The 25186-nt window shown below is 46.3% G+C and overlaps 1 protein-coding gene across 3 annotated transcripts in view; it reads left to right on the top strand.

The window, feature by feature from the left end:
• PIP5K1A (phosphatidylinositol-4-phosphate 5-kinase type 1 alpha) overlaps positions 1–25186 on the top strand; it is a 55268-nt gene continuing 30082 nt past the window's right edge. For 2 of the 3 annotated variants that reach the window (XM_055130388.1, XM_012934891.2), the window contains exon 1: positions 3–476. Coding sequence is in view for 2 of the 3 variants with exons in the window: in XM_012934891.2 (XP_012790345.2) it covers positions 416–476 (61 nt within the window). In the remaining variant the exon portion in view is untranslated. Of the gene's footprint in view, positions 477–25186 lie in introns of all 3 variants that reach the window. The other variant, XM_055130389.1, reaches the window with a different exon arrangement.

The raw sequence follows: 25186 nt of genomic DNA, 5'->3' as shown, positions 1-25186 counted from the left end.
GGCGCATGCGCGGTGCCGGATTTCCCGGCCGCCTAGAGTGGAGCCTTAGGGCTGGGTGGTAAACAGGCTGCGGCGCGGCCCGAGGGGGAGGGGGTTTTTCTCCGCCGTGACTTCTCACGCCCTCCCCCCGCCGCTTGAGGAGTGGCCGGGTCCCGACGCCGGATTCCGGCGCTGGAGCCTCCCTCGCAAGGCGAAAAGTCGCTTCCGCGGAGAGTGGCGGGGGCTCCCTGCTCGCTGAATGGTGCGGGCCTGAGCGGGCCCCGGAGCCCGCCGACGCGCCGAGGGCGGCCCGGCGGGGCGCGGCGGCCCGCGGGATGCCGGCTCTGTGAGGAGGCGAGGGAAGGTTCGAGTCGGAGTCGAGGAAGAAGCGGGCCTGAGAGGGAGCGAGGCCTCGGAGGGGGAGGGGGCTGCCAAGATGGCGTCGGCCCCGTCGAGCGCCGCCGACGCCGGGGTCTCCCCCTGCACCACGACCATCGGTGAGCGGGGCGGCGGGCGCGGGTGCGGTGGGGCGGACGGGCCGGGGCCGGGGAGGATGGGTTTGACCTGGGACCCGGGGGGCTGTCGGAGACGCGGCGGGGCCCCGGGGAGCGAGTGGAGGGCTCGGAGGGACCGGCCAGGCGGGCTGGACGTGGAGGGGAGGGGCGGGGGTCGAGTCCCGAGTCCCGAGCCGAGGCCGGGCGAGGAAGGGCGGCGGGCGTCTGGGTGGGCGACGGGGCTCGTGGGCCCCTGAAAGGTGTCGGAAGTTGCTAGGGACTTGGGGCTGTGAATGTGGTGGGGGTCGGGTTCCTTATCCACCCCCCGGACTAACATGCTCACGCTTGGACGTAGCTCATGAAACGTTTCCCCCTCCATAGAGCACCCCACTTTGGGAAAGGACGGGACATTTTGGAGACAGTCTGAAGAATTGGGAAGATTGGGACCCGAGAGATACCACCATGGGTTGGGGGCGCTTGACTTGCACGGGGCCAACCCAGGTTCAAGTCCCCGCACCCCAGATAGTCCCCTGAGCACCGCCGGATGTGACCCAAGACACCAAACGGGGGGTGGGCGCGGAGGAGAGAGTTGGGAGGATTCAGTTAGGGCACTGAGCACAGATGAGGAAGGTTGGCTGTTGGAGCCTTTGCAGGCACCAGAGGATGAGGGGGCGAGGGTGCGAGCGAGGCGGGCGAGGCCGGGGAAGGACCGGGCGGAGGTGGGTGGTTCTGAGCGCCGGTGGGACTGTTGCATAAGAAGACGTGGACTGCACGGAGAACGCCCCAGCCTAACTCGAACGTCGGCACTTAGAGAGCTGGAGCCAGGGACCCTAGCGCTGAGGAGTTAGGAACACCGAGGGCGGCTCGGGAACCTGCAAGGAAAGCACCAGCTTGTGTGTAGGAGAGAAAATGTGTTGCCGGGTGTGTTGGGAGGGGGCTGGGGGGGTGAGTCAGATACTGTTCTGGAGCTGCATCAGAGACGTCTGGTGTGCTTGGGTGCCTCGCCAACAGGAGAGACTTCTAGATGCTGCATGTTTTTTCCTTGAGAGGCTGCCGTTTCCTTAGTTGCCTAGGCGTTATCTTTGTGACTTGGCTTCCATGTTCCAGCTTGGTTGAGTGGATGCATGTTCATAAATACCTTCATAAGCTGCGGTTTTATTTATGCACACCTATTTTTAGTTTCTTGAGAGATAATTTTTGCTTTTCCTATAAAAGCTATAGGGAGCCAGAACCACTCACATGGCCTTCTGAGTGAGGGAAGGGCATAGTGAAAATGGCAAGTTTTTAAAAACATGGTAGAGGGGCCGGAGCGATAGCACAGCAGGTAGGGCATTTGCCTTGCACGCGGCCGACCCGGGTTTGATCCTCGGCATCCCATATGGTCCTCCAAGCACTGCCAGGAGTAATTCCTGAGTGCAAAGCCAGGAGTAACCCCTGTGCATCACTGGGTGTGACCCAAAAAGCAAAAAAAAAAAAAAAAAACCATGGTAGCTCTTTTTTGCTTCTGTTTTGGGGTCACACCTGGCGATGCTCAGGGATTACTTCTGGCTCTGCATTTAGGAATCATCGCTGAGGTGTTGTGGGGAAGGGGACCATATGGGGTGACTGTGCAAGGCACACTGGCCCCTATATGGTGGCTTTTTCATTTAAAACCTTTACTTTCTCTGACACAAAGAGTGATTGTGTGTAGATATTTTTCTACTGAGAAGCTGGTTTTATCACAAAAGGTGCTGAGGGACCACATGGAATGCCAGGGATCCAATTTGGGTCAGCAATGTGCCGACCCGTTGTACCATGGCTCCAGTCCCAATACCTGATGTCATATTTGTTTTTTTTTTCTTTTTTTCTTTTTGGGTCACACCCGGCGATGCACAGGGGTTACTCCTGGCTCTGCACTCAGGAATTACTCCTGGCGGTGCTCAGGGGACCATATGGGATGCTGGGAATCGAACCCGGGTCGGCCGCGTGCAAGGCAAACGCCCTACCCGCTGTGCTATTGCTCCAGCCCCCTGATGTCATATTTGATCATTTTGTTTCTGTCAGCTCTAGGGTCAACATTTTAGTAAATCAGATTTTTTTTTTTTCCCTATGTTTTCACCAGAAAGTCACATATTACGGTTTAGTAGACTTGAATTCTAGATTATATTATGTTTATAAGTGAAGTCAAGGTATGGAGATGCTTAAGTTACAAATATGGGACTGGAATGATAATACAGTTACTAGGCCACGTGCCAACCTGGGTTCAATCCCTGGCACCTCGCATAGTTCCCCAGACACCACTAAGAGTAATTTCTGAGTGCAGAGCCTGTGTAACTCCTGAGTATCGCTGGGTGTGGCCTCAAAACCCGTAATAAAAATAACTTTGGGACGGGAGAGAGAGAACTTACCTTGAACATGGTCAGCTCAGATTTAGTTCCCAGCACCAACACATGTGGTCCCCTGAGCACAGCCTGGTGTGACCCAGAAGTTTAAAATAAAGAACTATGAGGCTGGAGAGAGAGTTCAGGGACGCATGCTTTGCATGCATTAATCCTGTCACTATTTCCAGGTGTGCCCCTGGTGGTCTTCAAGTGATGCTGAACCTGAGAAGCATTGTAAGCCTGGGCCCAGGATCGCTGGGAGCGGCTTCTGATTGTACTCCCCAAGCAGTTTGCTGGGGGTCTCCCTCATATCCCCTTAGAGTCCTCTTTAAAGTTTTCTTGCTTTTTTCCAGTAGCCTATTAGCTCAGTAAAGAGCATGGGAAACTTGAAAACTTCTTACCCTTGCCTTTGCTCTGCTTCTTTAGCAAGATTGGAATTCATTTAGGTGAGAAATCAAGGAAGAGCTGGAGAGGTGGTGTGAAGGATTGAGTATCTGCTTTGCATTCAGAAAACCTGGGATTTATCCCAAGTGCCACTTGGGCTCCTGGCCACTAGTGAAGTGACTCTGGAATGCATAGCCCTAGTACACAGAATCAGCAGGCAGAGTCCCTGCTGGGTGTGGCCCAGAACCAAAAGAACAAAAGAAATTTGGGAAAAATTTGTTCATGTATATCTCTTATTTTTTTTGTTTCTGCTTTTTGGGTCACACCCGGCAATGCTCAGGGGTTACTCCTGGCTCTGCACTCAGGAATTACCCCTTGGTGCTCAGGGGACCATATGGGGTGCTGGGAATTGAACCCGGGTTGGTCGCATGCAAGGCAAACACCCTACTCGCTGTGCTATCGCTCCAGCCCCCATATATATATATTTTTAATGATGCTGTGTATATTTGAATTTACTATACTAAATTTTATATACTAATGATTTGTTTTTTGGTATATTTTCAGGGGAGGTGGGCATGTGGTGCACACCCACTGGTGTTCTGGACTTACTCCTTGCTCTGTGCTCAGGGATTACTCTTGGTGGGGCTCAGGGGACTGTAGGCGGTGCTGGGAATTGAACCCAGATCGGTCACATACATGCCCTGCCAACTGTACTATTGCTTTGACCCTAATCAATGATATTTTGTTTTGTTTTGAGTTTTTGCTGAGGGATCACTCCTGGTGGTCCTCCTGGGACTATATGGGTGCTGGGGATCAAACCCAGCCATGTACAAGGCAGGTGCCCTTCCTGCTGTACTATTGCTTAGTTCCCTATTAGAGTAATTTTTTTGTTTGTTTTCTTTTTGGATCACACCTGGTGATGCACAGGAGTTACTCCTGGCTCATACACTCAGGAATCACTCCTGGTGGTGCTCGGGGGACCATATAGGATGCTGGGAATCAAACTGGGTTTGCCGTGTGCAAGGCAAACGCCCTACCTGCTGTGCTATCACTTCAGCCCCCCTACTAGAGTAATTTTTAAGGGGGGAGATTTAGACCATACCTGGTGTTGCAAATGGCTACTCCCAGCTCTGTGCTTTAAGGGTCAGTCTTAGTAATGCTTGGAAGACCACGTGCTGCCAGAAATCAAACCCAGATCTCCATGAAAAGCATACACTCTAGCCCTTTGAGGTGCACGTGTGTGTGCATGCTGCTTGCTTGGGGAACCATATGGGATGCAAGGATTTGAACCTGGGTTAGCCACTTCCAAGGCAAGTGTCCCACTCACTGTACTATCTCTCTACCTTATTATTATTATTATTTTGCTTTTTTGGTCATACCCGGCGATGCACAGGGGTTACTCCTGGTTCTACACTCAGGAGTTACTCCTGGCGGTGCTCAGGGGACCAGATGGGATGCTGCGATTCGAACCCGGGTCGGCTGCGTGCAAGGCAAACACCCTACCCGCTGTGCTATCGCTCCAGCCCTCTCTATCTTATTTTTATATATTTAGCTGTACTCCATTGATGAGACTCTGTGCAGGCAAAATTTCTGGTGGTGTTTAAAACCTATACAGGAGCCTGAGAGATAACTCAGTAGGTTGCGTGCAGGAGGCCTGTGTTGAGTGCCTAGCAACTCAAGGTACCCCCAGCATTCTCAGGAGTAGCTCCTGAGGATCACAAAGTGTGGCCTCAAAGTAAAAATAGGGGCCAGAGGTACAGTCCAGGGACTAAGATGCCTGCTTAGCCAATCCCAGTTTGGTCCATATAGAGCACTGCGTATGGTCCCCAGAGCATCACTAGAAGTGACACCAGGAATAGCCTCTGAATGTGTGTCCCACAGACTAAATAATAAACAAGTGAATAAAATTATGCAAAGTGAGAGTATCAAGTTTTAGGGAGCTGGAGAAAGAGTACATTGGGTAAGGTGCTTGCCCTGCATACAGCCAAACTGGATTTGGTCCTCTGCACCCATATGGTCTCCCAACCCACTAGGAGTGGTTGGCAGTAAGCATGGTGGGGTGTGGCTCAAAAGCTAGAAGGTTTTAGGGACAGATTGAATAACTTTTTGGAAAATTTACTCCTGTAATTCAGAATCATTTGGCATTCAAATTAGGAAGTACAGATTATTTAGAACATTTGCTCCCTGTCATATGAAGCCTGTCTACATTTTTTTTAATTTGTAAAATTTTTCATAAAGTTGTTTGCAGTTATTGATTATATTCAACATTTCAACACCAATCCCACCACCATTACTTCAAATTTTCCTACTCAAACTTGCCCCACAGGAAGATGGTAGATAATTTATTTTGTATTGCTTTGTTGTGAATAGTATGATATGTCTGTAAGGGTCTATCTCACAGTGACTAGATAAAAAAAGTAAAATGAGATGTTGTGCAGCCACTTTTGCGACCGAGTGTACCTGGAATTCTAAAAGTTTAAATAGTAGGGGTCTGGAAACATCTCTGCCACAAGCTGCTTGGTTCCAAGATTCATTTGTGGTCTGGGTCATGGCCGTTAATGTGCTTAAATGGCACCCAGAGCCTGCCTACATTATTTCATGGTTAAATCAGGGATGGTTCTTTGTGCTGCTAACAAGTGAAATGCAGAAGAGTAAATCATAAGCTCTTAGAAATGTTTGATTTCTTTTTCCACTGGGATAGTTACCATGTTTGGATTTGAGGATGCAGTTCTAAATGAATATCAGCTTTCAGTAGCCATCACTGTATTTTTATTCTTTTTTTTTTTTTTTTTGCTTTTTGGGTCACACCTGGCGATGCACAGTGGTTACTCCTGGCTCTGCACTCAGGAATTACCCCTGGCCGTGCTCAGGGGACCATATGGGATGCTGGGATTTGAACCCGGGTCGGCCGCGTGCAAGGCAAACGCCCTACCCGCTGTGCTATCTCTCCAGCCCCTGTATTTTTATTCTTCATCTTAGGTTAATAGTACTAGGCAGTTTGTTGTCTAGTTTCAGCTGTTTGTGTAAAGGACATTTATTTTCTCTTTTTCCCCATCATTATTTGGAATGGCTTCATTTATTTGTTTTGGAGCCACACCCAGTGATGCTCAGAGGTAACTTCTGGCCCTGCGCTGAGAAATCATTCCTGGGTGGTGCTCAAGGGTCCTTGTACAAGTTGCTGGTAATTGCACCTTGGTCACCTGCATGCAAGGCAAGTGACTTTCCTGTTGTACTATTCTTCCAGTCCAGATGGCTTTACCTAACCAGCCTTGATACGGTGCGGTTGTCAGTGTGACTGTCAGTCTGTATAAGAAAGAACCTGTTTCTCTTAACCATTGCTTGACTAGTCTGGCAAAATTTGAAAGTCAGCTGCTGAGTCCCCATTTTACTACCATGAAGGGAGTGAAGAGTTTCTGTTTTGGAGACTGGGAGTTACTGGAGGGGTTAGAAAGTAGAGCTAGAATGCTGTGTATTCTGTTCCCTTGAATTAAGAGCTGTGTGATAAAATCATGTGAGGGAAGGTGGAGCAAAGGGCTAGAGTGGATTCTTTGCATGCAGAGGATTTCTGACACTGCATTGTTTCCTGATTATCCTGAGAGTGACTCTCCAATTAAAAATTTTGTTTTGTGGGACCAGAGCAATAGTACAATGGTTAGGGCATTTGCCTCTGCCCACAGCCCACCTGGATTCAATCTCTGGCATCCCATATAGTCCCCAGGATTAATTTGAATGCAGAGCCAGGTGTAATCCCTGATCTTCACCGGATGGGATGTGCCCCCCACCCCACGCCCTTTTTTTTTTTTTTCTGTTGCTTTTTTGGTTGGAGGACCTCAGAGGTGACTGGGGTACTGTATGCAGTGCTGGTATTTGAACCTTCATTTTTACTTGCAACCACATTTCCCCCTCTCCTCCCTTTTTTTTTTTTTTTAAATAGGAGAAAGGGAGATAGCTTAAAGGGCCAGGATGCATGCTTTGTGTGAAGGAGCCCCTCATTTCGTTTCTTGTTTTGGGGGCCATGCCAGCCATACTGAGGGGTTACTCCTGGTGGTTCTCAGAGGAACCAAATGGTGCCAGGGATTAAACTGGGGCTGCTATACTGGCCAGCCATGTAAAACAAGCACCATAAGCCTCATAATTGTCTCTTTGGCTCAGGAGCCCTTATTTGATCACTGATACCACATGGTCCCCTGAGCACTACCTGGTGTTGCACAGAAAAAAAAGTAAAATCACATGTGACTCCCCCAAGGAGAAGTACTTGAAATCTTAGAAAGTCATGAATCTGTAGCTCCTTTTACTTCAAATTAGATTATTTTGTTTCTGTTTTTGGCCACACCTGGTGCTCATGGCTTACTCTTGGTTTTGCACTCAATAACCAATCCTGGTGAGGCTCACTGGACCATATGGGGTACTGTGGATGGAATCCTGGTCCCAGGTCAAGTCCTGTTCTCAGTTTGGCTGCACACAAGGCAAGCGCCTTACGCATTATGCTTTATCTGCTACCCTGTTACTCTGGCCCCCAGGTCAGATTATTTTGTCTAGACAGTGCTTAGCCAGGAGTAAGCCTTGAGCACTGCTGGGTCCATAAACAAAAATAAATAAAGCTAAGCACTGCAGGACAACCCCTTCACCCCTACAGTTTCCCCCATGTGGGGCTATACCCAGTAATGCTCAGGGTCTACTGCTACCAGTGATATTCGCAGGGATCACTATAGGACCTGGGGTTATTTACTTGGCCCGCCCCACAGCTTTTTTTACAGAGAATTTTGAATTCCTCCCTTTTTGCCAGAAAACTGACTTCAGAATGTCATTTTGGAGCTGGAGATAGCTCACTGGTCTGGAACACATACTTGGCTTGCTGGAGGTCTGAGTTCGATCCCTGGCACTACATAGTAACCTTGGCACTGAATCAGGAGTAGTCTTCTGAACTCTCCCAGGTGTGATCCAAAATCAAAGCAAACAAAACAAGTTGAGCAGAGGTAGTATAGTGGGTAGTTTTGCACATGTCTGGCTCCGGTTTGATCCCAGCATTGCATGTGTTCCCCTGAGCACACCACAGGGAGTGATTCTAAGTATAGAACCACTGGCCAGGGAGATAGTACAGCAGGTGAGGTGTTTGTCTTGCACATGGGTGGCCCAGATTCAATTCCCAGCACCCAGTTATGGTCCTCAAGCCACCAGGAGTTGTCACTGAGAATGGTAGCCAGGAGTAAGCCCTGAGCAATGCTGGGTGTGGCCCCAAAACAAAAAAATGAATCTAAGTACTAAGGGTCTGGAGCAATAGTATAGCAAGTGGGGCATTTGCCTTGCATATAGTGGACGTGGGTTTGATCCCTGGCACCCCATATGGTCCCCTGAGCACTGCCAGGAGAATTCCTGAGTGCAGAGCCAGGAGTAACCCCTGAGTATCACTGGGTGTGACCCCAAAACAAAACAAAAAACAAATCCCACCAAACCCACAGAGCCAGAAGAGTAAAGCCTTGAGTACTACTGAGTATGGCCCCCAAGTCACTCCTCATCTCAGGTCCCAAATCTTGAAACAAGTCTTTTTGAGGGGCCTGGGTAGGGTCTTGAGGATGCCTGGGGTTCACTAAGGCCACCTGGGCAGTGTTCCAGTGTCTCCAGGGCCTCACCTAGCCGTGAATGGGGGCCTCTACATCTCTTGGTACTAAGTGGTCTGCATGCTCCCCTGACTGCTGACTGTCTTCCCAACCTAGAATGTCATCTTTCAGTGTCATTGTGATTAGCCATTTCTTTTCTGCCATGACTGCACAAGGCAAGTATAATTTTATAGATGTAGTAGGTATACAGTATCTATTAATCAGTAGTATGTGGTTATGTAAGTTAGCTTTGAGTATTGAAATGGTATGTTTTACTTGTTCATTTCTGTGGACTGTTCTGGGTTAACATAAGACATAACGATTCAAATACATGTTAGGTACTAGCTATTATGTATTTTATCAGCTGATTTTTCTTTGATAATATGGTGGAAATTAGTCTGTGAAGTGAACAACAGATGTAACAACCAGAGATAAGAGCAGACATGATGGGGAATGGGGAAGGTGGTTATTTTCTCTTTAAGCTGAACACAAAACAAGACGCAAGTCAAGGTTTTCTTTCTTTTCTTTTGATTTATTATGTTTTTTCTTTTCAGTTTATTTTATTAAAGCATTGTGATTTATAAATCTTTCTGTAGCTGAGTTTAAAACAGTGTTCCATCACCAATCCCACAACCTGTGTCAACGTCCCTCCATCAGTATCCCCAGGTTCACTGCTCTCCCCCCACCCCCAGCATGCCACCTCCACAGGCAGTTTGAAGCTTGTTGAAGTGTGAATCTCGTTTTCAGCATTATTGACTCTGTGGTTTGAATATTTAGCTATACCACTCCTTTACATCACCAGTGTCCTCCATTTTGTCTTCTTTTTATTGGGTGTAGATTGTGGGGGCAGGGTGGTCCCAGGCTCCCAGGCCTCTGTAGGCTCAGAGGCCACTCCACTGTTCAGCCCAGCTATATGGCTACACCACCGCCTGTGTGGTGTAGAGACTTGACCTCAGGGCTTGTGTGTGTCAGACCTGTGCTTTGGACCTTTGACTGTCTCCCTGACCTCGTTCATGTATGTTTTCAGGAAGAATGAAAGGAAGCCCACTCTTTTTTTCCCCCTGTTTTTTGAGCTACCTAGTCTGGCGGGGCTCCGAAGACCACAGGCGACTGGACCCTGGTGGGGCACCCTCCCCATTGTTGACTCTCCCCACTGTTGGGTCTCTCAGGCCCCAGTCCACTGTTTCCTGATGGTTCAGTGGAGGGACTCTGCCCCACTGAGAGCATTTGGGCTGATGGTTTCCTGTGGAAAAATCCCTTCTCTCCCCGTTGTTCCCAATTACACCTTCCTTCTCTACCTGTCTCTCATGAGCGTTTTATATCTTACAGACGTGCTGTCCGTTTTGTTCTCTCTGGGTATTACTTTGCTGGTGTTGTTTCCTTTCTCTGGGGGTGAGGGAAGTACTCCCATGGCTCCCAGGACAGTGGGTCTGCATTCTACAGTGTTGAGACTGGTATGCAGCGCCAAGGATCACAGCCTGGACCTGAAACTTGAGACACTTGTGCATTAACAAATGAACCACATCCCAGGCCACTCATTTCTCTGTTTTCTGTTTGACTTTTCTTTCCCTCTATTTTTTTTTTCTTTTCTGTAGCTCTTGGGACTGAACCAGAGGCCTCACATTCACAAGGAAGGTTGTTCAACTGAACTATATCCGTATACTTGGCCTTTTCTTTTTATAATTTTGTCGCTAGTCATTTTTCTTTTTTTCTTACCTGCTATTACACTGTATTATTTGTTTTAATTTTGGAGGTGGGGGTAGGTGTTGGGCTACACCCGACAGTCCTCAGGGTTTATTTTTGGCTTTGTACTTAACATCTCTGGGGATGCCCAGAGGATCATATGTGGTGCCAAGGATTGAACAGGGGTTGGCCCTGTTCAAGACAAGCACCTGCAACTGTACTATCTCCCTCCCCGCTCACTGTTTATGACTTATGGCTATAGAGATTAAGTAATTCTTGGAAAAGTCATTTTTTAAGTAAATTTTGGGTTTTTTTTTTTTTTTTCTTTTTTGGGGGGTCACCATGCAATGCTCAGGGGTTACTCCTAGCTCTACACTCAGGAATCACTTGTGGCAGTGCTAGGGGACCATATGGGATGCTGGGGATCAAGCCCAGGTTGGCCTCTCGCTGTACTAGCTGTCTGGCCCCTTAATGCTCTAAATTCTCTCTCTCTCTCTCTCTCTCTCTCTCTCTCTCTCTCTCTCTCTCTCTCTCTCTCTCTCCCTCTCTCCCTCTCTCCCTCTCTCCCTCTCTCTCTCTCTCTCTCTCCCTCTCTCCCTCTCTCCCTCTCTCCCTCTCTCCCTCTCTCCCTCCCTTTCTCCCTCTCAGGGATTATACCTTGTTCTGTGCCCAAAAATTACTCCTGCTGGTGCTTGAAGAACTATATGGGGGTCTAGGGATCGAACACAAGTTGGGTGGCATGCAAGGCCAATTCCCTTCCTGCTGTTATATCTCTCTGGCCCCTTAGTGTTACTATATACAAGTATTATTATATACAAGTTAGACTTTCTTACCTAGAGTTAAGTACAATTCAGTTTAGTGAACTGCATTTTAAAGATAGGTAAAGCCAGATTAGTAATAGAACAAGTATCATTTTGTCCACAAAGTCAAATCACCCTTGATTATAGATACCTTATCCAAGAGGCTGAAGTCTGGGAGAGTAGCTGGGTTTTCATACTTTCAAAGAGAGCTTTTATTCCAAGAGATAGATATTTCAGGCTTAAGAATCATGAGAAAGATCTCAACAGATTGGATACGTGGTTGTATGCAGGGGACACAGGTTGATCCCTGGCACCATGTGGTGCCCTGAGCACTGCTGGGTATGGCACAGTGACTTAAAGGAAGGGGGAAACAAAGTGGCAGTAGCAAAAGTTTGTCAGCAGAGGGAAAGGACCAGCAGGTAGGGCACTTGGCCTGTATGTGGTTGACCTAGCTTCAATCCCCAGTATCTCATATGGTCCCCTGAACATTGGTGGGTATGGGACCTCCCCCCAAAAAATAGGGAAAAAAATGACTTCAATAAAATTTAAGTATTCATAATAGATTTGTGTGTGTAGTGCCAGGAATCCAAACCCTGGTCCTCATACATGCAAAACATTTCTTTACTGTATATTCCTTTCCAGTAAGTTACATTTCATTTTGTTTTTGAAGAGGGTTCCAACTGATGGAGCTCAGGTCTTATTCCTGGCTTTATGTTCAGGCCTGATGATACTTAGGGTCCATATACAGTGTTAGAAAGACCAAAACAGAATCAACTGTGTTTAAGTCAAGCATGTTAAACCCCTGTACTGTCTTCCTCAGGAGTGACCCAGGCCTGACACTGCTCATTGGACTATATGTAAAGCCAGGGCAGGATGCATGACCTGCAAGCACCTTAAGTCCCGTACAAGTCCAGTACAGTGTGTCTGTCTCTGTATCTTTTTCTCTCCTTCTCTCATCTTCTCCTCTCCCTTTTGCGCTCTCTCCTCTCTTAGCCATTGTCCCTGTTTTTCTAAACTGGTTTGGTTTAGTATTTAATGTGGATGTATTGATACTCCCTCTCTCCTCCTGCCCCCAGCATTGGTTCTGGGGATTGGCCCTAGAGCCCCACAAACCCAAAACAAGTGTTCATAACTGAGTTACCTCCCAACCATGACAGAAAGAGAAAAAAAATTCTTAATTCTCTTTGAGCTGAGTGCGCAACATTTTGTACGTCTATGGAGGCAGGTTGACAGTTGAGACATACTTCTGGGTATTTTAATTTGGGAAACTAGTGTTTTCCTATCCACAGGGTAGAGTTAAAATGTTCTTCAGTATTTCAGGATCATAAAGATTAGAGTATTTCAGATAATCATCTCAACAAACTGAGATTGTGACTTGGTTTGGTTTTAGTGGGTTTTCTTTTTTCCACCCTTAATCTGTAACTGAATTTCCAGGTTCCCTTTGGAGTTAGTGTTTTACTTCTCTAAAGCCTGATTGTCTTTGTCTCTGAGGAAGGAGCTGTCAACACGGATGTGGTGCTGGCACGGTACTGGGCTGGGCTTTGTATTACTGCTGTGTGACCTGTTCAGGCAAAACTCCAGTTGTCTGAGGAATGTATGTCTGACTGGCCTTTAGCGTCCCCAAATTATATGTGTACTTCAAACATTGAAGTCAGTCACATACTGCCTCTTAGTTTCTCATCTGTTAGATGATGTCATCTCCTCTCTGACGGAAATGCTTCTGCTATGAAAGCACAGGGAGAGGCTCTGGTATTAAGGCCAGCTCTGTTTTGTTCCAAACACTGTGGGGGAAATGAAGTATTTACTGTCTAATACATCCTTTTTTTGTTTGTTTGTTTTTGGATCACACCTGGCTGTGATCAGGGCCTACTCGGTTCTGATCACTTCTGTGTTTTTGTTTTTGTTTTGTTTTGTTTTTGCTTTTTGGGTCACACCAGCATTGCACTCCTGGCTCATGCACTCAGGAATTACTCCTGGCAGTGCTCAGGGGACCATATGGAATACTGGGAACCCAGGTTGGCCATGTGCAAGGCAAATGCCCTATCCTCTGTGATATCATTCCAGCCTCTCTGATCACTTCTGGCTGGAGTCAGGGATCATATGCGGTTCTGGGAATCAAACCTTCATCAGCCCATACAAGGCAAGTGCTTTTGTTTATACTGCACTATAACCGTCACTCCTCCCTGCTTTTAGTAAGGGCAGCTAATTTCTACCTTCCTTTTTTATCCCCCTTTCCTCAAAATTACATTGAGGAATTTTTTGACTTTTATTAAAGATTTTGTTTTATTATGTAAATACTAGATCTTTTATGTTTCTCAAATCTTAACGCCTAGGAAATACACTAAAATTAGATCTTTGTGGGATGGGGGATGTAGCTATATTGGAAGAGTGTGTTCTCCTCTTTGGGTTTGACCTCTGGTATCCTCCCCAAATTTAGTTCTCTGTTGTTTTTGGGGTAGGGGTTTATACTTGGCAGTACTCAGGTGCTACTCATAGCTCTCTGCTTGGAGCTTCTTCTTGGTGATGCTTGAGGGATTGTATTCAGTGCTGGCAATCAAACTGGGCTAGTGCTTTAATCCTCTACTGTTTCCAGACTATAGTAGAGGATTTTATAAGAGACTATTTTTCTACTGAGAGAATTGAAAGAAGACTTTTAAGAGGAAACCACCTCAGGCAGTGTAGGTTTAAGTGTCTCAGTTTGTATTTATTTAGGTGTTTGGGGCCATACCAGACCTGGCAACTGAATGTTGTGTTTTGGATTGAATCAAGGTGGCCACATGTAAAACAAGCATCATAATCCCTGTACTGTCTCTATAGCCTCCAGATTGTATTGCACTGCACTGTAGCACTGTCGTCCTGTTGTTCATCGATTTGCTCCAGCGGACACCAGTAACGTCTCCATTGTGAGACTTGTTACTGTTTTTGGCATATCGAATACACCACGGGTAGCTTGCCAGGCTCTGTGGTGGTGTCCAAGAGGGACAGAGGAATCAAACCCAGGTCAGCCATGTAAAAGGCAAATGCCCTACCCTCTGTGCTATTGCTCCAGCCCTAGATTGTATTAGTTTTTAAATTTATTATTTTTGGGGTTCACCCCCATATGTGCTCAGAGCTTACTCCTGGCTCTACTCAGGAATCATTTCTGATGAGCTCAAGGGGACCGTTGAACTAGAGATTGAACCCTCATTCCCACATGCAAGGGAAGCACCCCACCGGCTGTTCTCTCTTTCCAGCCCCTTTGCCAACCTGATCTGATTGTCAGATTTGCCAGTGCAAATGCTCGGCTATCCTGTTTGTGCCAGAGGCTATAGGACTACAGAGAGGTTCTTGGGATCCAGGAGGTGATCCTCCTGGATCACATGTGGTAGCAGGGTGGCCATGTGGTACAGGGGCTTGAACTCTAGGCCCTCTTGAATGCAAGGCATATGCTCCAGTTCTTAGGACTCTGTCCCAGGCCCCTGGATTTGCCTGTGTTTGTTTGCTGGGGATTGAACCTAGTGACTCAAACACTTATAAGCATGCACTTTACCCACTGAGTTATAGCCCATTCTGTTTCACATTGTTTAGTTCTAGGTAATGTGTACTAAAGAATATATTGGATGGGGCTGGAGCAGTAGCACAGCGGGTAGGGCGTTTGCCTTGCACGCGGCCGACCCGGATTCGATTCCCAGCATCCCATACGGTCCCCTGAGCACCACCAGGGGTGATTCCTGAGTGCATGAGCCAGGAGTAACTTCTGTGCATTGCCGGGTGTGACCCCCCCAAAAAAAAAGAATATATTGGAAATGTGGGGCTGGAGCCATAGTACAGCAGGTAGGGCGTTTGCCTTTCATGCGGCTGACCCGGGTTTGATTCCCAGCATCCCATATGGTCTTCCGAGCACCACCAGGAGTAATTCCTGAATACAGAGCCAGGAGTAACGCCTGTGCATTGCCGGGTGTGACCTAAAAAGAAAAAAAAAAAGAATATAGGGGCTGGAGCGATAGCACAGCAGGTAGGGCGTTTGCCTTGCACGCGGCCGACCCGGGTTCGATCCCCGGCATCCCATATGGTCCCCCAAGCACTGCCAGGAGTAATTCCTGAGTGCAAAGCCAGGAGTAACCCCTGAGCATCACTGGGTGTGACCCAAAAAGCAAAAAAAAAAAAAAAAAAAAAAGAATATATTGGAAATGAGCTTATTTGTAGTTTGAGATTATCTGAAACATACTAGTTTTTTTTCCCCCTCGCATTTTATCTTCTGCCTGGGCAACATAACATGATTGTAATATGCTTGAAATACTTTGTGGGGTAGAGAGTGATGGTGGTCTGGGGGGGTGGGGAGGTTGAGCATAATAAACATAATGACAATATCATTACTATCTCGTTAAATTTTGCAATTACTTGTTACAGAAAGCTTTTGTAGATCAGAAAAAAAGAGAAACCTGAAGATAATAAAAACCTACCTCCACTATCCAGAAGTACTTGAACATTTTAATATTTGATCTTTGGTACTCTGTATAAATGAAAACATAGATAAGTGTTTCACAAAACACATTTTTGATTTTGTTTTTTGGGGCCACACCTGGTGCTGCTTAAGGGTTACTTCTGTCTCTGTGTTCAGAGATCACTCCTGACAAGGAACTATATGAGGTGCTGGGCATTAAACCTGGATCAACTATATGCAAGATAAGCACCCTACCTGCTGTACTATCATTCCAGCCCCTCACAACTGGTATTCTGTATAACTTTCTTATTTTTTTACCTTTTTGGGCATATTCAGCAATGCTCAGTGGTTACTCCTGCCTCTGCATTTAGGAATTATTCCTGGTAGTGCTCAGGGGACCATATTGGAATGCCAGGTATTGAACTCAGGTTGACCGTGTATAAGGCAAACACCCTATCTGCTGTACTATATCACTCCAGCCCCTAACTTTAAAAAATATATATGTATATGTATATATATATATTTTTTGCTCTACAATTTAAGAAATCCCTGTTTATAAATATAAACAAAAAATACTGGTCAAAAAAAAAAACTGGTCATATGGCCTCAGTTTTATGATTACACCACAGTTTTTCACCACTGGTCCTTTTTCCACTTACATTCTTTCCAGTTTACAGTATCTGACTAGTTTTAGTCATTATGCGGTATTATAATAAATATTTTTGTCCATTTGACTATTTCCTTCAGATTATTCCTAGTTAATGTTGTATGTACTTTTTAGGTCACACCCGGCTATGCTCAGAGATTACTTATAGCTCTGCACTCAGAAATTACTCTTGGTAGTGCTCGGGGAACCATATGGGATGCCAGGGATTAAACTTGGGTCAGCTGTGTGCAGGGCAAAAGTTCTAGCCGCTAAACTATCGCTCTGGGCCCAGGTGTATGTTCTCTTAAGACTTTTCTGCTAGATTGTGAGCTTCCATAAATGCAGACCTTCTAGAAGAAAAATAGTTATTTGGGGGGCAGGGCTACACCCATTGTTGCTCTGAGGCTGTTCAGTATGCATTGCTGAGTAGTGGAGATGCTCTCGAAGTGCTCAGGTGGGAGCTTGATGTTGCTGGACATTGAATCTGGGCCTCCAGCATGCAAAACATATTCACTAGTCATTTAAGCTATCTCCCTGTATTGTTTCTCCCCATTTTTTAAAATATAGAAGCCTGCGTGCAAGGGGTCTTTATGAAAAGTTTTTGCCAATCTGGATTAATTCCAGAGTGACATAATTTGGGTTATAAATTTTGTGACCCACTCTGGGGATTTTTCTCTCAGAACTTTTTTTCTACATTTATCTAGAACTGTAAATATCTCAGGATTTTTCTTTCAGAATTTTTTTTACATTTAGTTTTTACATTTATTTTTACATTTATCTAGAACTGTAATTATTTTGCATTCCACATGATGGTGTTTCAGGCTATATCCTATTCATAATTTTACTTTGGGAGACTTGGGAGTCATACCTTTAGATGTGATGCTCAGGGCTGACTCTTGGCTCTGAGCTCAAGGATCACTCCTGACAGGGTTAACGGGACACCATGGGGTGCTGGGTATTGAGCCTGGGTCTGCTATGTACAAGACAAGTGCCCTACCTATCTGCTGTACTATTGTTCTGGACCCTTTTCATAATGTTGAACTTCAGAGGTTTGAGAAATTGCAAATTCTGTTGTAAGCACGGAGAATCCCAGAAGTGAGTGATTGAGTGATAACTTTTTGTTTTTCCTCATTTAGGTTTCAACTTTCTATGCTGTGGGGTGAACCGTAAGAGAGGTAGATCTGATGTGTGTCTGTGCTAAAGAAGCATGAGCTTGCAGTAACTAGCAGCTAGCTTCTTTTTTCCATAACGATTGCAGACTTTTTGTGGTGGTAGTGCCTGGCCTTCTGGGAAGGCTGTGTGGTATTTTGCATATGTGTTTAATGGTAACTCCCACTTGTCTCTGCCCTCTCTAGGAGAGATGCTCTCTTAACATAGAATTTATCTTTTCTTTGGGTCCATGGAATAATATGAATCAATTGACAACACTTTCCCTGGAAATCTTCCCATAACCTTGTTTTCTTTTATTTTTGTAATTTACTCTTCTTCCCTTTCTGTTCATTTTGTGATGAGGTAACCAAGGTCTATGGAAGTTTTAACCAACTTGTCCAGAGTTACCTATTAGTAAATGGTGGATCTACTCTAGAAACCTAGCATACACTGTGTTCTGATTTCAGATGCTAGCGCTTCCATTCCTATGCATTATGCTGTTACTGCTCTCTTTACTAATCTGAAAGTCTCTGTGTACTAATGTGGATTTAACCAGATTAAATATTTGTTGTGGAATGGGCACTTACTTCTTCTTGGTCAAGGAGAGAAGAATGGTATAGAAGGGAATTTTTCCTTCTGACCTTGACTTTCCTGGGAAGAAAAAAAAAAACAACAAAACTCTTGAGCCCCTCTGTTTTTTTTTTTTTTTTTGCTTTTTGGGTCACACCTGGCAATGCACAGGGGTTACTCCTGGCTCTGCACTCAGGAATTACTCCTGGCGGTGCTCAGGGGACCATATGGGATGCTGGGATTTGAACCCGGGTCGGCCGCGTGCAAGGCAAACGCCCTACCCGCTGTGCTATCGCTCCAGCCCCTTTTTTTTTTTTTTATTTGATGTTTGTTTTATTGATGGATTGGTTGGTTTACTTATTCATGGAGGGATCGAGCCCCTCTGTTTTTGATCGTTCTTTCAGAGTGTGGGCCTATGCTAGAATTGGTAACTGATTCTCCAGTTGATTCCAGGATTCCTAAGACAGTTTTCCTTTTAGAGCCCTTCTATATCTATGGATATATTTTGAGATAGGGATTGAACCTAAGGATTCACTGTTGCTGAGTTACATCTCCAGCCCAGAATTCCTCTTTCTGTCAAGCCAAATGCAGTAATCCCACACAGGTCATGGAGCCATGCTCATCAGAAAGAAAGCTAATCTGAGGGGCCAGAGCGGCCGACCCGGGTTCGATCCTCAGTATCCCATATGGTCCCCCAAGCACCGCCAGGAGTAATTCCGGAGTGCAGAGCCAGGAGTAACCCCTGAGCATCACTGGGTGTGACCAAAAAGAAAAAAAAAAAAAGAAAAAGAAAACTAATCTGAGAAGATTGAAACCCTTGTTCCAAAAATAAAAGGTGCTCTCTTAACTAGTGAGGGCCTTTTAGCTACTCTAAAACTGACCTGAGTTCGATCCCCAGCATCCCATATGGTCCCCTGAGCACAGCCAGGTGCCCCCCCCAGAAAAAAAAACACAAAACAGAACTCCCAAAATTGTGAAACTTTTTCAAGAAAGTGTCAGACTTGAAAGACAGATTTTGCTTCTTTTAAATACTGTAATTGTTTGATGAGAAAACTCAGCAGGTTTGAGTGCTTGCTTTGCATGTGGGAGCCTAGGTTAGGTCCCTGGCATGCCATGGTCTACTGAGCCTTGCCAGTCATGGTCCAGAACAAAAAACCCCAAGAACTTCACCTTTCAAGGTGCCTTCTTACTGGTTTTGTCAGTGACATTGGTGACTGTTGCCAGAGGAACAGAAGCTTGTTGTTACTTTCATTGAGAGGAACTGGAGTAGGAAAACTCTACTCTGAGTCCTTTTGTCAATGATAATGCAAAAGATGATTTCATGTTTCCATATGGAAACAGGCTACCTGAAGGAAAAAAAAATGTGTTTGTATTATTCATGAGGAGTGTGAAGAGTTATTTAGTACATCACCACATTCTGGTTTCTTTAGTGCTTTTGAAATTGAGAATAAAGGATGTTGGGCTTGAAGAATGATGCAGTAGCTTAAAGCGCCTGCCTTTGCAGGTGGGTGTTCATTGTTCAAGCCAGCTGAATCCTGCTGCTTGAACCTGGCAGCTGTGCTGTGACCCCATACAGCATAAACATTCTTGACCACTCTGTTGCCAGTTGTGTGCACACACCACAGCCTCAGTACCATGCTGATTGACAGCTGGAAGGGAGGATTTGGTGCTCACTTAGTGAGAACTGCAGTGACTCCAGGCAAGCATCATAACCACAGCTCTGCTTCAAGTAAGAGTGCAAGCTCAGCCACGCAGGTCTACCAGCCCGCCGCTGAGCACCTCACCCTCAGTGAGCATCAGGTCTGAGTCTTTAAATACCACAGCCTTTTGTCCTTGCAACAGTGACACTGGGGAGTGGTGACCCCGGGAAGGGAGTTCAGCTAGATCTTTTTTAAATTTTTATTAATTTAATTTGATATTTAATACTTAGTTTGAAATTCACATTAAATTAAATGTCTGACATTACTGAGTGATTAGATTGTTTTGTTCTTAGGCTTTTGGGCCACACCCAGCATGCTCAGGAGTTACTCCTGGCCCAGGACACAGGAATTAGTCCTGAAGGGCTCAGGGGACCATACGGGGTGCCAGGGATTGAACCTGGGTTCACCACATGCAAGGCAAAATCTCCACTCGTTGTACTATCGCTCTAGACCCTAGATTGTTTAATTATAACATTAATTTTATTAAATTTTTATTGAAGAGAGCGCTCAGTGGGCTAGAGTGTGTGCTTTGCAGTAAGGAGTTTGGGTTTGGTCTCTAGCCCTACATGGCCTCTAGAGCACTTCCGGAGTGACCCCTGAGAAATGAACAGGAGAACTCTTGTGTGACCCACAAACTTTAATGACTAAATAAATAGAATACAAAATGAGAGTGTTAAGCAAAAGAATTAAAGGACTGGAGAGACAGTAGAGAGGATACATAGCCAATCAAAGTTAGATTCTCATATGGTTCCCCAAGCTTTCCAGGAGTGATTTCTGAAGGCAGTGCCCAAAGTAAGCCCTGAACACAGCTGGGTGTGGCCCTAAAACCTAAAGAAGAAAAAAAGAAAAGAAGATATTTTCTTTCTTAAATTTCCCTTTCAAAAATTTCCCATTCCAGATGGAAATTTCAGTTCTGACTCAGTTTACTACCTTTTATTCTTATTTTGAACATATTCCATAACTTCTTTGTTCCTCTGAGCTCTTATAAGAGAGATTAGAAAATTTCAAAGGGGGGCTGGAGAGATAGCACAGCGGGTAGGGCGTTTGCCTTGCACGGCCGACCCGGGTTCAAATCCCAGCATCCCATATGGTCCCCTGAGCACGGCCAGGGGTAATTCCTGAGTGCAGAGCCAGGAGTAACCCCTGTGCATCGCCAGGTGTGACCCAAAAAGAAAAAAAAAAAATTTCAAAGGACTTGGGCCTGAGAGAGAGTACAGGGGGTAAGATTGTTGCTTTACTTGCACTGACTTAGGTTTGATCCTGGAGTCCTATATGGTCCCCAGAGCACCACCAGCAGGAATTTCTGAGTGCAGAACCAGGAGTAATCCTTGAGCATCATTGAGTGTGACCCAAAAAACAAATGTTCAGAGTACTTTAGGGGACCATATGGGAGTACCAGGGGTTGGACTGGGTTGGATGCATTCGAGGCAAGAGCCTTAGCCTCTAGCACCTTATGGTCTACTAAGCACCACTGCATCTAGTCTTCATTTCCCTACCTCTACCCCCTAGAATTTTGTTAATTGTGGGATCCACAAATAGTGGTGCTCCAGAGACCAGGGCTGTCCCTGGCTTTGCTGTGGATAGAATCCAGGTTCTTGAACATATAAGGTATGTATGCTGCTATTTGAGTCATATCCATGGTCCTCAATTTTTGTTTTGTTTTGGAGCCACGGTTGGTGGTGGTCAGGAACTGCCCCTGACTCAGTTCTTGATGGACCATGTAGTGCTGGGACTCAGATTTGGTCCTCTTGAATGCGAAGCATATAATTAATCCGATTGAACTGTCGTTCCCTGGAGTTTGTTACAGAACGCTAGTTGTGTTCAGATATTTCCCCCAAAACCCTGTTTGCTTGTTTTTTTTTTTTGTTTGTTTTGTTTTTCTTTTTTTTCTTTTTGGTTCACACCTGGCGATGCACAGGGGTTACTCCTGGCTCATGCACTCAGGAATTATTCCTGGTGGTGCTTGAGGGACCATATGGGGTGCTGGGAATCGAACCCAGATTGGCTGCATGCAAGGCAAATACCCTACCTGCTCTGCTATTGCTCCAGCCCCCCAACTCCTGTTTTTGTGTGTGTGTGTGTGTGTGTGTGTGTGTGTGTGTGTGTGTGTGTGGGGGCCACACCCACCATTGCTCAGTGCTTTCTCCAGGCTCTGCATTCAGGGATCACTCTTGGCAGGCTTGGGGAACAGTATGAGGTGCCAGGGATCGAACCTGGTCAGCTGCATGCAGGGCAAGTGCCTTACCTGCTGTATTATCACTCCAGCTCCACAAAATGTATTTTAACAGAAGAGTACTCTGGAGGGAGGGTATTGTAACATCATCACTATATTAATGTCACACACACAGAACAGTTGTTCTTCTCTTGATCCTGTATCAGAAATCTCCCGCCTTTTTTTTTTTTTTTTTTTGCTTTTTGGGTCACACCCGGCCTTGCACAGGGGTTCCTCCTGGCTCTACACTCAGGAATTACTCATGGCGGTGCTGGGGGACCATATGGGACGCTGGGAATCGAACCCGGGTCAGCCGTGTGCAAGGCAAACGCCCTACCCGCTGTACTATCACTCCAGCCCCCTCCCGCTTTTTCTAATTGGCATCCAGACTAGTTTTATATTTATTCGGTAAACATGTTCTTTTGTTTGTTTTAGGCCATAGTTGGTGGTACTCAGGAGTTTCTCCTGGTAGTACTGGGGTCAGACCTGGGCTTCCATGCCAGGTGTGCACTCCAGCCATAGAGCAATCTCTATTCCTAAACATTTTTGGGAGCGGGGCCTGCCCACTGGGAATCCTCCACCCTTAGGGCCTGTGGCTCAGTGTGAAGGCCCCAGGATGTGACATCATAGGAGCCCTGCAGTGCAGGGGAGATTGGCAGCGCTGGGACTCTGTGCTGTCCAGTACACCCTGTTATTTCCACCTTCACCATGGTTCTTGTTTTTGGACCATACCCAGTGATGCTCAGGGGCTGCTCTGCATTCAGGAATTACTCCTGGTGATACTTGTGAGACCATATGGAATGTCAGGGTTCACTCTGGAGCGGGGCCTGCCCACTGGGAATCCTCCACCCTTAGGGCCTGTGGCTCAGTGTGAAGGCCCCAGGATGTGACATCATAGGAGCCCTGCAGTGCAGGGGAGATTGGCAGCGCTGGGACTCTGTGCTGTCCAGTACACCCTGTTATTTCCACCTTCACCATGGTTCTTGTTTTTGGACCATACCCAGTGATGCTCAGGGGCTGCTCTGCATTCAGGAATTACTCCTGGTGATACTTGTGAGACCATATGGAATGTCAGGGTTCACTCTGGTCAGCTGCATCCAAGGCGAACTACCTGTACTATCTCTCCAGACCAGTCCAACTGTATTTCTTAGATCAAGAGTTAAACAGTTGCTACTCCTAGTATATATGCTGCCCCAGCACATGTCTTGCCTGTATCTCCTGCTTGAGACGTGTTCTTTCATACTTTCTTGTCTAATGCTGGGAATGATACTGGGGCTCTCTCAGCCTTTGGAGAAGCCCACATATTCTCTCTTGAGCTCATTACTCTCTTTCTCTTCCTCCCTCCCCTTCCTCAAAACTTCCAAATAAAACCTCTTTTTTTCTCTCTCTTTTTTCACTCTTTTATTGAATCGCTGTGAGATAGACCCTTACAACGCTGTTTATGATTAGATTTCAGTCATAACAGTATTCCAGTACCCATCCTTTCAGCAGTGTCCCTGGGTTCCCTGCCATCACCCCTCACCCCCCACCCCCTGCCTGCCTGCCTCTATGGAAGGCACCTCTCTCTGTCTCTCTGTCTCCCTCTCCATCTCTCCCTCTCCCTCCCTCTTCTTCCCCCCCCCACCTGTTTTTTACTTAAACCAAAAAACCATTTCTTCCTCCCTTCATTTTGATGTGGGGAGGGGTGTGATGCTAGAGAAAGTACTGTGGGCCTTGCATGTGCAGTCATTGCTCCAGCCCTTTGAGTTGTTTCCCTGCAGCACTTTGACAGCCATGTGAGATATTCCTAAACTTTCAGGGGCTGAAGCAATAGTATGGTGGGTGGGTCATTTGCCTTAACACAACTGATCCAGGTTCAATCCCCAGCGTCCATATAGTTCCCAGAGCACCACCAGGGAAATTCTGAGTGCAGAGTAAGGAGTAAGCCTGAGCATCATCGGGTGATGTCCAACTCCCTGACCCCCCAAAGTTGCTATACTAATATAACTAGACCAGTGATGATGTAACCTTTCTAATATTGTATAAGCATTTCAGTTTAGTTACTTTCTGTGGTGTTTGTTTTGGGGTCATACCTGGTGGTATCCAGGGCTTGCTGTTGACTCTGCTCTCTCCTACATGCGAAAGGAATGCATGCTCCAGACTTGGACTCCTCTCCCTACCCTGGGGAATCAGACTCTGCTGTGGTTCATCTGGGCTCTGGCATTAAGTATCGAATGTAACAACATACTTGTCTAGCACTTTACAGTCCATAAGTTCTGCTTGGGAGGATTATGGGGTGCCGGGGCTTGAACCCAGGCCAACTATGTGAAGGCAAATGCCCTGCCTGCTGTATTCTCACCTGGTTTGCATCCACCCCTCTTTCTGTTTATTTTATTTTGTTTCATTTTTATTTTTTTTTTGTTTCATTTTTAAAAATAGATCTGCAGCATGTTGATTCAGTAGACTTTTTTTTGGGGGGGGGTCACACCTGGCAATGCACAGGGGCCACTCCTGGCTCTGCACTCAGGAATTACCCCTGGCGGTGCTCAGGGGACCATATGGGATGCTGGGAATCGAACCCGGGTCGGCAGCATGCAAGGCAAACGCCCTACCCGCTGTGCTATCTCTCCAGCCCCATGTTGATTCAATAGAAACAAGAGGGTGGATGGTTTTTTTGGTTGCTGGAAGTGTTAGGGTCTGCAGTAATTGAGTTTCCATTTCATCATAGTAACATACCATTCTTTGGAAGCTTTAATGTGGGTTTCTGAACATAATTCACCTACTTTTACTGTTTTTTGGTTTGTTTTGGGCCAAACTGGGCAGGTTACTCTTGGCTCTGTGCTCAGAAATGACTCCTGGCGGTGCTCGTGCTCTGAAGACCTTATGGAATGCCAGGGATCGAACATGGGTTAGTTACTTGCTACATATGACCGCTGTGCTATTGCTCCAGTTTACTCAGCCAGAGTACAAGCTGCTTGAAGATGAGATATAGTTAAATATACTTTTTTTTTTTTTTTTGCTTTTTGGGTCGCACCTGGCGATGCACAGGGGTTACTCCTGGCTGTGCACTCAGGAACCACCCCTGGCGGTGCTCAGGGGACCATATGGGATGCTGGGAATCAAACCCGGGTCGGCCGCATGCAAGGCAAATGCCCTACCCGCTGTGCTATCACTCCAGCCCCAAATATACTTTTTTTAAGTTCTGCTGAG

This window comes from Sorex araneus, chromosome 3 (assembly GCF_027595985.1).
Source record: "Sorex araneus isolate mSorAra2 chromosome 3, mSorAra2.pri, whole genome shotgun sequence".
Classification (NCBI taxonomy): Eukaryota; Metazoa; Chordata; class Mammalia; order Eulipotyphla; family Soricidae; genus Sorex; species Sorex araneus.
The sequence above is the reverse complement of the archived record's forward strand: the minus strand, read 5'-3'. Positions and strand labels throughout refer to the sequence as shown.